This window comes from Sinocyclocheilus rhinocerous, unplaced genomic scaffold, assembly GCF_001515625.1.
Source record: "Sinocyclocheilus rhinocerous isolate Xijiao unplaced genomic scaffold, SAMN03320098_v1.1 scaffold3161, whole genome shotgun sequence".
NCBI lineage: Eukaryota > Metazoa > Chordata > Actinopteri > Cypriniformes > Cyprinidae > Sinocyclocheilus > Sinocyclocheilus rhinocerous.
Genome location: NW_015649638.1, coordinates 153107 through 168745, shown reverse-complemented (window position 1 = coordinate 168745; position 15639 = coordinate 153107). Strand labels below are relative to the sequence as shown.

Genomic DNA, 15639 nt, shown 5'->3' with positions numbered 1-15639 from the left:
CTCAGTCTCTGTCCGGCGCGGGTGAAATTATTATAATACTGAAGGAAATAATTATAATGCTATATTTCTTCATTAAATAACTTATAAAGTAATTTGAAAACCTTGTGAGAGACGTAACTTCATAAAAAGCGTGAGTGAATCACCGCGCGCGCTCTCTCTCAAAATACGCAAATGTCTTCAAATCACCACATCGCGTCTGTCTATAAGCGAGCTACACGCTGCACAGTTGACACAGGAATTGTCACTTGCACAATCGAGGCAGTGTCACATCGTCACTAAAGTTTATAAATTGCATTACTTTTTAATTCTTGCCAGTGTGTTTAACCATTCAGCGCTCCTGAAGATAAGCGCACACATATAACGCCAGGTTCACATTACTCCGTTTGCAGTGCGAATGTGGTGTGTATTTTTTCTGCGCACATGTTAACGGATTAAAGCGTTCACACTGCACACTGTTGCGGTCCGGCAGTGCGTTCAGGAGTTCCTGTGTGAACGCTGCTTCTCCTCTCACAAGAGTCACCTAAGAGGGGAATTCCCCCCATTTTCAAAAATAAATAAATTTCTAAAAAAGATCAGTATCGGTGATCGGTATCGGCAGATACTGCTTTCTGCGATCGGTGATCGGCCTCAAAAATCCTGATCGGAGCACCCCTAGTAAGTAGGATTAATTTCTTACGCATCTCATCCAATGCCTCCGTTGCTAATTCCAAAACTTAATTTTAAACCTAGTAACAGAGGCTTGAGCTGTTGATAGCAGACTAATAACTAAGTTAGAGAGAAAGAGAGAGAGATTACCTCTGAATCTGTGTCTCTCAAAAGTGTTCAGCAGCAATGTCTCTAGTTTTAGTGAAACTTTAAATTCATTTTCTTCACGAACAGTGTCGTTGTTACCTCGCTTGTGAGAAGTCATGTAGATTTTAAGTTGTTAAACTATGTTAAGAGTAGCGCTAACAACATTAGCACGTGTGTGCAAACTGTATGTGCGTCTGTAAGGGAGAGAGCGGGAGAGAGAATGTGCTTTCCGTACATATTAAAACGTAATTTTGTGGCAAAAACATGAAAATGATCTGTCATTTTTATCCTGTTGTTTACTATATTTATTTGCTTGGCCAGTGTTTTGGTTCTTTTGCTGTTTTAGGTTGTAAGGACCTTTGAAATAACTCAAATCGTTTGGCGAAGTGATATGGACATGTAATGCGGTCAAGAGCTGCCTGGAACTATGTTCGCCGTGCGTTTCCCTGAAAATAATTGCACACCTCAGAACCAGATTTAGTTTTAGTCATCTGAATTGTTTTTGTTTTAGTCGACTAAATATCATACCATTTTAGTCGACTAAAATTTAAAGGGTTTAGTTAAATTGTAATGCATTATTTTATTTTTTGTTTTGGTTATTTTAGTACATCAAATTAAGCTAAAGCTTATAAACTAAATAAAATAAAATAAGTTTTTTAAATATATGTATTTTAAATATTTATTACCTTTTTTATAGATTTGCTTTATAATTTCAGTTAACATTTATTTTATTTCAATTAATGAAAATATTTTATGGTTTTAGTTTTAACTATGAAAAGCTGATGCTAGTAAAATGTATTTATTAAATAATATTTTGAATAATGTTCTTAGGCTGTCCATCCTGTGATGGGGAATCCCAGACAGAAGCAACAATAGTTGTTAATTAGATGGAAAATTAAATTAAATTAAATAATGCAAGTGTACTTACTGTAACTACCACATAAGACATCAGTCCTGACTGAGTCTGACTGGATATCTTCCCAGATCGCCCTTCCCTAACATTTTCGTCTCGTTTTTATTCGTTGACGAAAATGAGAGTATATTTTTGTTGTAGTTTTTGTCATTAAAAACTGGTGTTTTAGTTGTCGTCTCGTTTTCGTCGGTGAAAAAATGTCGTTGGTCGAAAATTGACACTGCTTAGAACGTTTGCCAGCCAATCAGTTTCAAGCGTTCAACGGCCCCATAATATAATAATACAGTTTATTTGCAAGGAATAGCTTCAATTGAAATTGAAATGAAACTATTTTTCATCCATGATCATAATTTAGCTTGCCCTGACGTCTTGATGTTTTCTGCAGGAGAGACACTGGCTTCACGTGTTGCTGCCTCTCAGCTCACCTGTCTTGGCTGCCCCGAGCTCATCGCCCAAAGCCGTCAGGAGTATGAAGACGTTGCTGTGAAGCTTGGCACTGATATGGAATTGTAAGTTCCTTTAGTCAATTTCCACTTTCAAAACAAGACACGTTTAAGATGCTTGAAACACGTTCTCCCTTCGTTCCGCTCAGCCTGAAGAAGGTCCGCTCCCGCGTGTGGAAGCAGCGCATCTGCAGCCCGCTCTTCAACACCAAACTCCTAAAACATATTACCATATAAATATCGTATAGTAAACATTGTCATAATTCATCAACATTAGTTCATAAGCAGTCGTTGGCATAAATGTGCGCTATTCATTGATTACAACCCTCATTGAAGCAGTCAGAAGCACTGCTGCGCGAAGTCTGTAGAGCGCCGCGTTTTCCCGAGGTTAGATCACGACGGTACAAATACAATGCAAGTGTACTTACTGTAACTACCACATAAGACATCAGTCCTGACTGAGTCTGACTGGATATCTTCCCAGATCGCCCTTCCCTAACATTTTCGTCTCGTTTTTATTCGTTGACGAAAATGAGAGTATATTTTTGTTGTAGTTTTTGTCATTAAAAACTGGTGTTTTAGTTGTCGTCTCGTTTTCGTCGGTGAAAAAATGTCGTTGGTCGAAAATTGACACTGCTTAGAACGTTTGCCAGCCAATCAGTTTCAAGCGTTCAACGGCCCCATAATATAATAATACAGTTTATTTGCAAGGAATAGCTTCAATTGAAATTGAAATGAAACTATTTTTCATCCATGATCATAATTTAGCTTGCCCTGACGTCTTGATGTTTTCTGCAGGAGAGACACTGGCTTCACGTGTTGCTGCCTCTCAGCTCACCTGTCTTGGCTGCCCCGAGCTCATCGCCCAAAGCCGTCAGGAGTATGAAGACGTTGCTGTGAAGCTTGGCACTGATATGGAATTGTAAGTTCCTTTAGTCAATTTCCACTTTCAAAACAAGACACGTTTAAGATGCTTGAAACACGTTCTCCCTTCGTTCCGCTCAGCCTGAAGAAGGTCCGCTCCCGCGTGTGGAAGCAGCGCATCTGCAGCCCGCTCTTCAACACCAAACTCTACACCATGGACCTGGAGAGACTCTACCTGCAGATGTGGGAGCGTTACGCCGCTGGAGGCAAACCTGACCACCTGGTCGAAATGCAGTCTCTGGAGAGCAGCGAGAGCACCTAAGCTAAGCTTGTCCCTGCATGTCCCCCGCCCCCCAGTATGTGACGGTCACAGAGACTCTGGAGCCTACAGGTGAGCACCGTGACTACGATCCCAGCCAGCTTTTGTTTCCATGAGCCAGAGTGGACAGCAGGATGCACAAAGCTGCTCCACTGAGACTCCTCCCCCTTTCCCATCGTCTGACTAAATTGATGTTGGTTGGCTCCACTTTCGTTTTGTTTGTTTCTCTGCTTCTAAAGGACTTTTCTGTAACTGAGGTGGACTTTATGAAAAAAAAAGTGGGGTCTGAAATGAGAAGGGGCAGTCTTACAATAATTCAGAAAATATATAAACGTAATCATCACAGATAGGGGCTTTTTTTAGTTAGGTTATGTGCTTCTTGACCTATTTTAGCTTTCTGTCATCATGACTTCAATCCGAGTGGCGGATGCATTCCCCGGATCACCGATAGAGAAAATGTCCTCTTTTTCAAAACATGCAATGTGAGCACGCTAAACAGAGGAGTGTCTTATTACACACTGACAGAAGGCCTGCAAACTGCTCAAGTACCGACTCCTGATTTTTCATTCTTTTTTATGGTTTTAGCAGGAAAGTTCTAGGTAAGTATGTTCTAAGCTGTTTTGGTTTTGTACACTGTCTTCCTATTAACTCGTTTTATTTATGCACTGTCAGTGTCAATTGTGCAAGGCTCTTTACATAAACTGAAATAAAGAGATGTGGCAAACCTTGAAGAGAGTTGCACATACTTGGCAGCGGTTTTTGTTTTTCATTTTCATTTGTTCTTCCATTCCTTTTAGGAGCTAACACATACTGGTTATTGTGATCTATACTACTGTTACGTTGTGCAGGGTGTCTTGTTACTGACTAAACTGTGATGTGCACCCACTGTAAATTTAATCGCTGTATTCAGTTCAATAAAGAAATGCTAAATAATCCATTTGTGCTATTTTTGAAAATGATGCATGTGTCATCCAGTGTGCACAGTATCACTGATCAGAATGGGCTCTTTTCACATCACATTCATTTCAGTGTAGACTGGGTGTAATATTTTACTTCCAGACTTTAGCTTCCAGAATTTACCTTTATGTATTCTATTTTCTACATTTTTGCAACAAAAGAGCAATGGTATGCAAGTGCTATGACAAGTCTCAGTTAGCTTAATGCAGTACACGTAGCAAGGTTATATATATATATACATACATGCATACATACAATAAAAAAACAAGTATAGAATAGAAAAAGAATAGAGAAAGGTAATGTTAGCGGCCCTTTTTTTAAAGAAAAAAAAAAACAATTAGAAAATGAATAGAGCAAATGTTTCGTCAGTATCAGCGAGGAATTCCAGTCATGGTTTAGATCACTTCATTGCATTGAAACGGCATCAGAGTTGATGACTTGCTTGCATCAAGTTAGATATAAAAATATGTACCTTTTAAGCAAAACAACCATGCTTTGTTCTTTCACCTCGTTTGTCAGATATTAAAGCATGGATGTCCCTAACTTAAATCTCTGACAGAACAGAGGGATGAACATCCCAGAGACAGCTAGAGGCCCAAACACAGCTGCCTCAGGCTTTATTCTTTGATTTCTTAGACTTTGTATTCTTCTTTAACTTCTTTGTTGTTCGACTTTTTCAACATATTCTTCAACAACTTCTGTCTTCAATGCCGTCTTCTTTTTCAACTTTGTCGTCTTCAAATTCTTTGACTTCCTTGGCTCCTTGTTTTTGACTTCAACTTCGAGTTATTTTTCTTTTGACTTAAACTTTTGACTTTTTCAGTGTCATTAACTTCGACTTTTTTTATTTATTTTTTTTTACTTCTTTTTTGATTAACTTCTTCAACTTCGACATCTTAGACTTCTTCAACTTCTTTGAATTCTTGATTTTTTTTATTTTGACGACTTCGATTACTTTTTTGACTATCTTTGACTTCTGCTTTTTTGACTTTGACGTCTTCCAACTTTGATTTCTTCTTCAGCTTTTTGACACTTTCAACGTCATCTTCAACTTCAAGGTTATATTTCTTTTTTCACTACTTTGACATCAACGTCTTCGTCTTTGACTTTTCTTTTTTCTTCTCCTTCAGCTTCTTTGATTTCTCTTGACTTTTGTCTTTTTCTTCAATTTCCTTTTCTTCTTTGAATTCCTCTTCAAGTCAGCTCAACTCATCTTTATTTACATAGCACTTTCTACACACTGTAAAACTCCGATGTAAACATTTTAACAGTAACATACTGTTTTCCATTAAACCAGAGAAACTGATGCATCTGGGTTGTTTCCGAGAAAGTAGTTTACTGCAATATACTGTGAATTATCACCATTCAGAGACTGTCCCAAATCACACCCTCATTTACTGTTGGCTAGTTTACTGATATAGTCCACCTGACCGAGAGAATGATGAACAGCTGCTGTTAACAAGCAGAATCACTGAAGGAAAGAGACACCAGAACTGAAAAACAGATGAGATGAGCAGAAACACAACAACTACAGTCTCATCATCTCATGTTTTTCAGCTCTTGCTTCTCTTTCCTTCAGTGATTCTGCTTGTGCAGCTGTTCTTCAAGCCACAGCTTTAGATATCAACTGAAATAGAAGAAGACATTCAATCTCTCGAGATCTCAGCAGAGGATGATTAAACATCTCCACAAACAGCATCACCAGCTTTACTTATTACCAACCAACCAGACTGGCTTTATTTCATATATGCGCCACCCAGTAGAACCAAATCCTTCAGGAACCGAATTTATTGTAACACCGGAAGTTGTTTTTTTTTTCTTCTCTCAGATGACAAGTTCCGGTTGGGGAAATTTGAACGCTGTTACGCAGTCGCGCAGCGAGCTGGTGGTTTAAAGTTCTGCTTATTTGATTGAAGGCGCTGTATATCAAATTCAGTTTTACCAGGTATGTTGAACAAACAAAACATTTGGGCTAAAGCTAAATTTCCGTTTGTTAGCAAGTGTGTGCGTTTGTCATATGGTCGCTTTAGTAAAAGCCAGTAGATATTGCAGACACGAAGAACGCCGGTAAATATAACCAGTTTAGGTTAGATATTCATTTTATTATTAAGTGATAAACGGGTCTGTATGCATGATTTGATGATATATCATCATGATATGAGTGATGTACTAACCGTTATTAAAACGGCAGGTGTATCTTGAAGTAGTAAGGTTAGAGTAACTTATAGACGTACGTTAGTGCACGGGTGTCCAGTCCTGTACTAACTTACTGAAGAGTTTCTCTTCAATCCTAATTAAACACATCTTAACGAGCTAATCAAGGTCTTCAGGATTACTAGAGACCTCAGGCCAGTGTGTTGTGGCAGGTCGGAGCTAAACTCTGCAGGACAGGATTGAAGTATGTCGATATTAAACGTTCACATATGTTGTTATATGTTTAGCTTAGTCATATATTAATTATGTATTATCTATTTTTGAATATATTTCAGCTTTGGCAGCATTGTATTACTTACAGCCGTGTAGTTTTATAACTAGCTTGATTAATTGTTGCCTTTCTGAGATGTCCAGTCGTAATGCTTAGAGATATTATAGTGTGTTGCTATAGTACTGTAGTTTTAAATTTTATTTATTGTATTCATTTAATATTTTATTAATTTTAATCCGTTCTGATGTAAACAGATGAAAAGTCCCATGTATAACATAGACTCAGAACAATACAATCTAAGCCGCCTTCAGTTGCAACAGTTCAGTTCGGCATTGTTTTCATCAGTGTTGGGGGTAACGCATTACAAGTAACGCGAGTTACGTAATCAGATTACTTTTTTCAAGTAACTAGTAAAGTAACGCATTACTTTCCATAAAAAGTAACTAAGTAACGTAATTAGTTACTTTTTTTATGGAGTAACGCAATATTGTAATGCATTACTTTTAAAAGTAACTTTCCCCAACACTGGTTTTCATTTGTAAATGCATAAAAAAAATTTTTAGGCTTTGTTTCTGTGCCAACAGGAGAGTGAAGTGCTCAGGTGCTGATCAGTAGCTTTCCACACTTCATGTGGCGATGGATCCCGGCACTGTATCGCTGTTTCAGAGGGTCTCCGAAAAGCTGGGCTGGGACAGAGATGGTGGTCTGGATAAAGCTGAAGAGAAGGTCTAATGCTTATATTGAACACATACATCATTTACATAAAACTCCTCTCGAGATGTCTCATCAGAGCCTGTCTCTTGCTGCTGTTTCAGTTGCGTAAGAGCTTGAAGAAGAGCAGACGTCCAGCGCTGGGCAGTTATGAGTCCTCAAGCACAGATCCAGCGCACAGACTGCTGCTGTCTGACACGGACACTGGCTCAGGGAAAGAGAATCAGTCTCAAGAAAAACACGTGCTGTTGACTTCAGATGATGAGGACTTTGATAAGTGTACGTTTGGGCTGAGGAACACTTTGTGCTTGCATGCATTCTTACATTATTAATGATCGCTTTTGAGTTTTGGATGTTTTTTCTCACTAGTTCTTGCTGCAAAGGCTACACCCAAATCTACATTTAAACAGTCTGCATCCGCTGCCCAGAAACTAAGGTGAGACTATATATTTTTAATTTATAGTTATGCCAAACACATGTTCATCGGCTGCTGTGAATCTCTGGGATCATATCCTTACAGTTTTAGTTGAGTTCCGTGTCTTTAATTTTCTTATATAAAGCGATAGGACTGATATGTGGTGAATAAAGTGACTCTCTGCATGTTAAAATAGTGAATATATTTGTATATAGTCCCAACATCATCAACACCCTGAACTAAATAACTTTCCCTCCCCCCCAGAGAACCAATTCCAGTTCTGTCTTCAGAGAGCGATGATGAATTTGAAACATGTAAGTCCTTTATCGACTGCTTTTAAATCAGATAACTGATTTTTGAGAGATGTCACAGTTTTGTGTTTTTTCTAGTTTTAAATCGAGTGAAAACCCCAAAGGCTAAAGTCCAGTCGCAGTCTGTGAGTAGCAGTGATGACGGGTCAGTGTTGCATCATTTGCATTAAACAAGTTCTTCCGTATATCGCCATTACTGTCGATCATCGGTTTTTATATTTCACCCCTCAGTTTGAGACGCTTCGTAGTGGACAGCATGTCATCTGATGATGATTTTGTCATTGAGAGGAAGCCTTCCGTTCATAAAGGTATGATTATCTTTCAGTGTTTCACCATGAAATAAAATTGACAATTGACTTTTTTTTCTTTTTTTTTTTTATGTTGAGAATTGCATTATTTATTATAATTGATTGATTGTTGATTGTTTAGCTCACAGGCAGTATTTAAAAACATCATGACCACCTGTAGTGGGAAAATACTCACCCTCGTATAGAAGTTGATGTATTTCATACATTTACAATGTTTGGAGGGGACTTGCATGTTTAAAAAGTTGTTAAGCCTTAGCTTATGTTTATGTTGAAATTTTCAGAATTTAATTTGTACTTTTTTTCGTAATCTGTCTGTAAATGTTTGTACATCAGAGGGTTACGTTGCCCTTTTAGGGGTATAAAACGAGATGTTTTTTTACATAATGACTGTGCGGTAGACTTTGTAGCCTATTTCAGAAAATCAGTTCAATACTTAAAGGAACACGCCACTATTTTTGAAAATAGGCTCATTTTCCAACTCCCCTAGAGTTAAACAGTTGAGTTTTACCGTTTTCGAATCCATTCAGCCGATCTCCGGGTCTGGCGGTAGCACTTTTAGCTGTAGCTTAGCATAGATCATTGAATCTGATTAGACGGCAGCAAAGTTATGATATTATGCAGCGCCTGAAAATAGTCCCCAGCACGCTCCCTGTGCAAGCAGGTGGTCTCGTTGGTTATGTTGGCGGAAGTTAGCCTATTTTCAGGCGCTGCGAAAGTTCCTTGATTATTACGCCGGAATGAGAGTATAGTTCCTAGCCATATCGGCCTAGAAAATCGCAACTTTTCATTTTCCGTCGGTCTTAGTACACGATGTAACTACAGAAGAGTCAAGTCTTAAATAGGAAAAATATAGAAACTCTTTGGTAATTTTTGAGCGAGATGCTAACGGTCTAATCAGATTCAATGATCTATGCTAAGCTACAGCTAAAAGTGCTACCGCCAGACCCGGAGATCGGCTGAATGGATTCGAAAACGGTAAAACTCAACTGTTTAACTCTAGGGGAGCTGGAAAATGAGCCTATTTTCAAAAATAGTGGCGTGTTCCTTTAAAACTCTTAAATTATAATTTATTGTCAATCATTTAGTCTTTAATCATTTAGTTAGCTATATCAAATTTAGTTTTAGGTCAACAATACACAGATTTTTCAGATATGTGTGTATAGACATACATATTCATGTGTATCCATTAAATAAGATGCTCATCAAAAACGTATGCAAACTTATGTATAAAATTCTTTACAAAACATATGCACAAAAAATTTTAAGTATTGTACTTCATACATCAGTCTTTTATGGCTCATATGCAATTCATTGCAGTTCAGTGATGTTTGAGAGAAAAATAAACCAAAGATTTGAGACCAATAAACCTTCCTTAAAAGCCTGTTGTCATTTACATTTTAACAATAAAATTAAGTGTTTTTTTTTTTTACATTAAAAATGATAAATAGATAATCAAGAGAACCAAAGCTGCTTCAGTTCCGTGCATGTTCATCTAGACTTATTACTAGCAAAATAAGCTATTCTTACATTTACATTATAAAAATCATGTAAGTTTTCACAGAAAAAAGACTTTACTGGATAAAAAGAATGAGCTATCAATCAGAGGGCAGAAGGCATGATGTAGATTGTGTACAACAGGTTTATCAGCAAAGTGTAGGTTATGTTGATTATTTATAGGACCTAAAAAATTAGTGATACATTAGGCTAATATATGCGTATGAGAGAAAAATAAACCAAAGATTTGAAACCAATAAACCTTCCTTAAAAGCCTGTTGTCATTTACATTTTAACAATAAAATTAAGTGTTTTTTTTTTCATTAAAAATGATAAATAGATAATCAAGAGAACCAAAGCTGCTTCAGTTCCGTGCATGTTCATCTTGACTTATTACTAGCAAAATAAGCTATTCTTACATGTACATTATAAAAATCATGTACGTTTTCACAGAAAAAAGACTTTACTGGATAAAAAGAATGAGCTATCAATCAGAGGGCAGAAGGCATGATGTAGATTGTGTACAACAGGTTTATCAGCAAAGTGTAGGTTATGTTGATTATTTATAGGACCTAAAAAATTAGTGATACATTAGGCTAATATATGCGTAAGTAGACATTATACCCATTGTTTAACAGAATGTTGCAAGCAAGGAATGTTTACTGCAAGTTATGAGAATATGAAATGTTTTAGAATGTTGTAACACGCATCGCCAAACAAACATTCTGTTTTCAAACAATTTATACCTCCTAAGGCTCCTATACAAGTATAAATGCACTAAACGCACTTGATTGCTCTGATAGATCAAGGTGTGTGCCTTTTTTTTTTTTTGGATGGAAAAGGTGTATGCAGCAAGTGATGTTGTTTCTGCACAGGGAAAGCCAAGACTGCTAGAACTCCTAAATCAGTTCAGAAGCCAGAGAAACGGCCTCCATCTCTCTGTGATTCTCCTGTCTTCCTGAGCGACAGTGATGATGACGGTGACATTATTATCCAAAGCACCTGGAGGACCAGACACAGCCGCCCACCATCTGAGGAACATCACGCCTCGAGTACAGGCAGAGAGGAGACTGCGAAGCCTTGTGCTCTCCCCCCAGCAGTCGCAGTGACCACACACACCGGTCCAGAGGACACATGCAGCTCTGAGGAGGAGTTCCAGTCCTTATTGGACCGGGTCAGACAAAATCACAACCTGGGAGGCAGAACGCATGCAAGCCCGAGGCCACCTCCAGGTACAGCTCGCATGTTTTCAGTCTTGTTTGGAGGGCTAGATGTGGCAAAAGTGGGCAAATTGGCTACCCTAAATATTCAGGATTCACAAGCAAATTTTTACAGCAAGTTTGTGTGCTGTATGAACAGAAACACCGTTTACAAGTTGTTTGTTACGTCATTGACACACATAATCGTGCATACACTGTTTTTAATCAGTAACGTCCTCCCTCAGAGATCAAACCTATTATTAATCGTTATATATTAAATAAGTGGCAAGAAGAGTGGGATACGTGTACAAATAATAAATTACATGAAATGCATCCGGAAGTTTCAAACAGATTTTTAATGTCTTTTAAAACTAGATTTGATCAAGTGGTATTTACCAGATGACCGACTCGTGCATTTCTGCTTAAAGGTGAAGACCCTACTCAATGCATGTTCTGCAAGATTCCCCTTTCTGTTAAACATATTTTATTGGGCTGTCCAGCTTTTAATGTATGTAGAAAACTCTTTTATGAAGTGAACTCACTTCAAGAGTTATTTAGTGTAATTTTGCCAGCAAAAGTTTTAGAATTTTTATCATATGTTAATGTAAGAAATCTTGTTATATAACTTTTGTTGGGTTTTATTGTATTTGTTACACTTGTATTTTTTTTTTATTGTTTTTGCCATGAAAATAGCCTAAGATGCTGACATGTCATGTACTACTACTACTAATCAGTAATGATGTAGCTGTCAACTTATGGCGTAAAATAACTAAACTAGCTGAAACTAACGGAAAGCAACAGGAAGAAATGCCATACTGATTAAAATGAAAATGAGATCCTTAAAGATGCAATTGTTTTGGTTACATGTTTGGGTTTTCAGATTGTGAGAATGAGTTGATGATCTCCGACGCATCAGTTGAAAATGCTAAACAAATCATCATATGGCATCAATTTTGCAAGTATGTTTTTAGGTCATAGCCGTCATGGAGCTGAATTATGTCTGCATAATTTCCACATATATTTGCTAATGGAAAATCCTAATTATTTGTTAGTTTTCGATGCCTATATAATGTTTATGTAATGTAATGTTGTTGTGGCTGGTGAAAATTGTGCCCAAATCTGAACTACAGAAAGAAGAACAGCTGATTTTCCGTTCACTTTCTCTCTCCATGTAGAATCCAAACCTCGACCTCCCTGTTTGTCGACACCAACTGCCGTGGGTAAGAAAGTTACTAACCATATACCGGTTAAAGGATCATCCACAACCCACACCCCAGTGCAGCAGACGCCCCGCAGCAGACCAGTGAGCCACACGGAGCCCAGAGCTCCACCCATCAGCAGGTACCGCCGAATCACCCCACAGCTGCCTCTCTGGAGACCCTACACATTCTGTCAGCAGGGGATTTTGACATTCATGTCCCGTTGTTCATTTTGTCAGACTGGTGGTGTGTAAAACTCCCGGCTGCTTCCTGCAGTCTCTGTCTGTTCCTGGATCGTCCTACAGCCGCAGCTTCAAACTGAACAAAGAGGAGCTCACTAACAAACTCTACCAGCTCTACAACACCAGTGTGTTTGACAGTAAGGTACAAGTGAAACCTCCAATTCCATTTGTAGTAATCATTAGTGGTGTTTGCTCAGGCGAGCATCTCTATAACAATTGCTGATATTTAGGGTTCGGATTTGTTTTAATGTATGATTTTTATTTAGCAGGTGAGAAATTCTGTAGACTTCCATTAAAGAGAGAGTTCACCCAGAAGTGAAAATTTGCTGTTAATTTTCTCACCCTCAGGCCATCCAAAATTTAGGCAATTTTTTTTTCTTGAGAAGAACAGTAAAGAAGATTTTTAGCTGAAATCATGGTCCTTGGTGATTCATAAAATGCAAGTGAGAATAAAATCTCAGTGTGTTCTATATCAAAGAACACAAAATTAATAGAATACCCAGTGGCTCCTGATGATATATTGCGGTCTTATGAAGCGAAACGATTGGTCTGTGCAAAAAACTGAACATTATTTACAACATTTTACCTATAATCTGGAGCCTTAAGCAACAGGGAGTTCCGATTATTTTCCGCTAACTGTGTTTCAATGAACTGGTTCAATTCACCCATTTGTTTACATAATCATGCAATGAGATCATGTATACACAATGATATTATTAAAGCAACCAATAATGATGTGACGCATGGATGTTTTCCATGTCTAAAGCATATAAAGTGAGTAAACTCTCTGTCAGCTCACCTTTTTACATAAACAATGAGAAACCATAAAAACGTTCATTTCACCTCATCATTCAAGCTCTCTGTTCATACATGCTCATATCAGCGGTTCATCAGTCTTCGGTCCGAGTCCAAAGTGTTTCCTCAGTTCATGTATGCCGGTATTTTGGCTCATTTAGAGGCGTTTCGAGTGACTGTCGGACGTCCCAAAGTGAGTTTTGATTGAGTAACTGAGCCGTGAACTGTTTCAGACTGGTTCAGTCCGATTTAGTGAACTGGTTCAAATAGTTCACTAAAGAACCGGTTCAAAAGAATGACTCGTTAGTGAACCGGAGCATCACTCCGGACCGTTTGCCTGAGGCTCTGCAGTACAGGTAGTAATGTTGTAAATAACATTCAGTTTCTTGCACAGACTGATCGTTTCGCTTCATAAGACCACAAAATATTGTCATGAGCCACGAGTATTAATTGTGTTCCCTGATATGCTTATTTGGTCACACTTTATTTTAAGGTCCAATTCTCGCTATTAACAAACCATTAACTATAACTTTTGCCTCAAACTCCTAATGTGCCTGCTTATTAATAGTTAATAAGGTAGTTGTTAAGTTTAGATATTGGGTAGGATTAGGGATGTAGAATATGGTCATGTGCTTTATAAGTACTAATAAACAGCCAATATGTTAATAATAGGCATGCTAATAAGCAACTAGTTAATAGTGAGAATTGGTCACTATACTAAAGTGTTACCGCTTTTTTTTATTCTCAAAAACATGCAGCCACTGACTTGCATTTTATGAATCACCTAGGACCACGGTTTCATCTCAAAATCTTCTTTACCGTTTTACTGAAGAAGAAAAAACAGCCATTTTAAATTTTTGGTTGAACTATGCCTTTAAAAAAGGGACCAAAGTAAAGGTCTGCATGACAGCAGACAAGTTTTGAATTGCAGACAGTGTTGCCAAGTCTGTGGTTTTCTCGCGGAATTGGGCTACTTTAGCAGTCGCGGGTTGTTTTTCATGTCCGTGGGTTGAAGCGACTCCAATAACATGATATTTATCCCCTGGAATGCGAATTTTAGTAGAGGAACTCCGCCAAAAAACGTGTATTTTACCCCCCCGAACACGATTTTTAACTGGGGACCCCTCGAAACGCGATTGGGCTAGTTTTGAGTAGCGATTGGGTGGGTTTTCTTGTGAAAACCTGGCAACCCTGATTGCAGCTTGCAGTTGCTAAAGAGATGATGTTGATGTGTGTGTGTGGGAAGCAAACAGCACTGCTTCACTGGCTAGTGGCACTGAAAACAATGAGCCATTTGATGGGCACTGAGTTCAGAGAGTGAATATTTTTGAAGGAAGATTGTTGAGGAGACCTTTAAGTCAAACAAATGAGTTGTTCGCCGCACCAACAGACTTAAGCCTGAAGTTGTTCCATCTGTTTTCTATGGTAGCCCGTTTCCGCCACTGGAAAAACAAACAAAAGAAAAGTAATTCAATATAAATTCCAACCCCTCAGCTTCCCGCTGACATGTCTGTCACATGGAACAAGAAGATGCGCAAGACGGCAGGATATTGCATCTCAGGCCAGGAGCGTGGCACTGGGAAACCATATGCCCGCATCGAGCTGTCTGTCAAAGTTTGCGACTCTGCAGGTATTGTCATTGCGGTTTTACAATTCTCCACAGCTCTCGACACTTGGCAATAAACACTGTGTTTCCAATTACAGATCGGTTACGAGATACGTTAGTCCATGAAATGTGTCATGCTGCCACATGGCTAATAAACAACGTTCGTGACGGGCACGGGCCGTTCTGGAGGCTTTATGCTCGTAAAGCGATGCTGGCTCATCCTGAGCTGCCGATGGTTTCCCGCTGCCACAGTTACGACATCAACTACAAGTTCCAGTATCAGTGTGACCGCTGCAAGAACACGTGAGTGCAGAACTGTCCTGCTTGCTACAGTGGCTCACATTTAAGACACAGTCACATTTACCAGTGTTTGGTGAATTTTTACAGGCAAAATCCAATCATTTTAATAGATATCCACAGTGTCTGGATTTTCCCAATCAGATTGCGCATTGTTGCGTTGACCAACAGAAAGCCGCTTGTTTTGAAAGGGACTTCAGTGTGAGCTGTGCTTCATACATCGCAACACTACTGGCAGTAGACTATGGACATTTTTTGCATGCAAAATTGAATCATGTGACCCAAGCCAGCTATGAGGTCACCGAGGTCTGGGTCCCGTTTGTTATTTTGTTTTCAGAATTGTGATTTG

The 15639-nt window shown here is 38.5% G+C and overlaps 2 protein-coding genes across 4 annotated transcripts in view; both read left to right on the top strand.

Annotated features, from left to right (window-relative positions):
- The window catches only part of LOC107710944 (UDP-N-acetylglucosamine--peptide N-acetylglucosaminyltransferase 110 kDa subunit-like), a 39943-nt gene extending 35677 nt beyond the window's left edge, over positions 1-4266 (top strand). The window contains exons 22-23 of the mRNA XM_016515840.1: positions 2091-2214; positions 3154-4266. Of these exons, the coding sequence (XP_016371326.1) occupies positions 2091-2214; positions 3154-3334 (305 nt within the window). The 3' untranslated portion in view covers positions 3335-4266. The remainder of the gene's footprint in view (positions 1-2090; positions 2215-3153) is intronic.
- Positions 4267-5802: 1536 nt separating this feature from the next.
- LOC107710940 (acidic repeat-containing protein-like) lies at positions 5803-15331 on the top strand. 3 transcript variants are annotated; one of them, XM_016515833.1, is made up of 12 exons: positions 5803-6233; positions 7298-7439; positions 7529-7703; positions 7794-7860; positions 8104-8153; positions 8229-8295; positions 8382-8458; positions 10828-11184; positions 12327-12492; positions 12590-12734; positions 14882-15017; positions 15092-15331. In XM_016515833.1, exons 2-12 carry the CDS (start codon positions 7350-7352, stop codon positions 15298-15300), a joined length of 1539 nt encoding a protein of 512 aa, XP_016371319.1. In that variant the 5' UTR covers positions 5803-6233; positions 7298-7349; the 3' UTR covers positions 15301-15331. The 3 variants fall into 3 exon arrangements, with proteins under 3 accessions (XP_016371319.1, XP_016371320.1, XP_016371321.1); XM_016515834.1 differs by having other exon boundaries at positions 7277-7439; XM_016515835.1 differs by lacking the exon at positions 5803-6233 and adding an exon at positions 6301-6355.
- Positions 15332-15639: the final 308 nt, after the last annotated feature.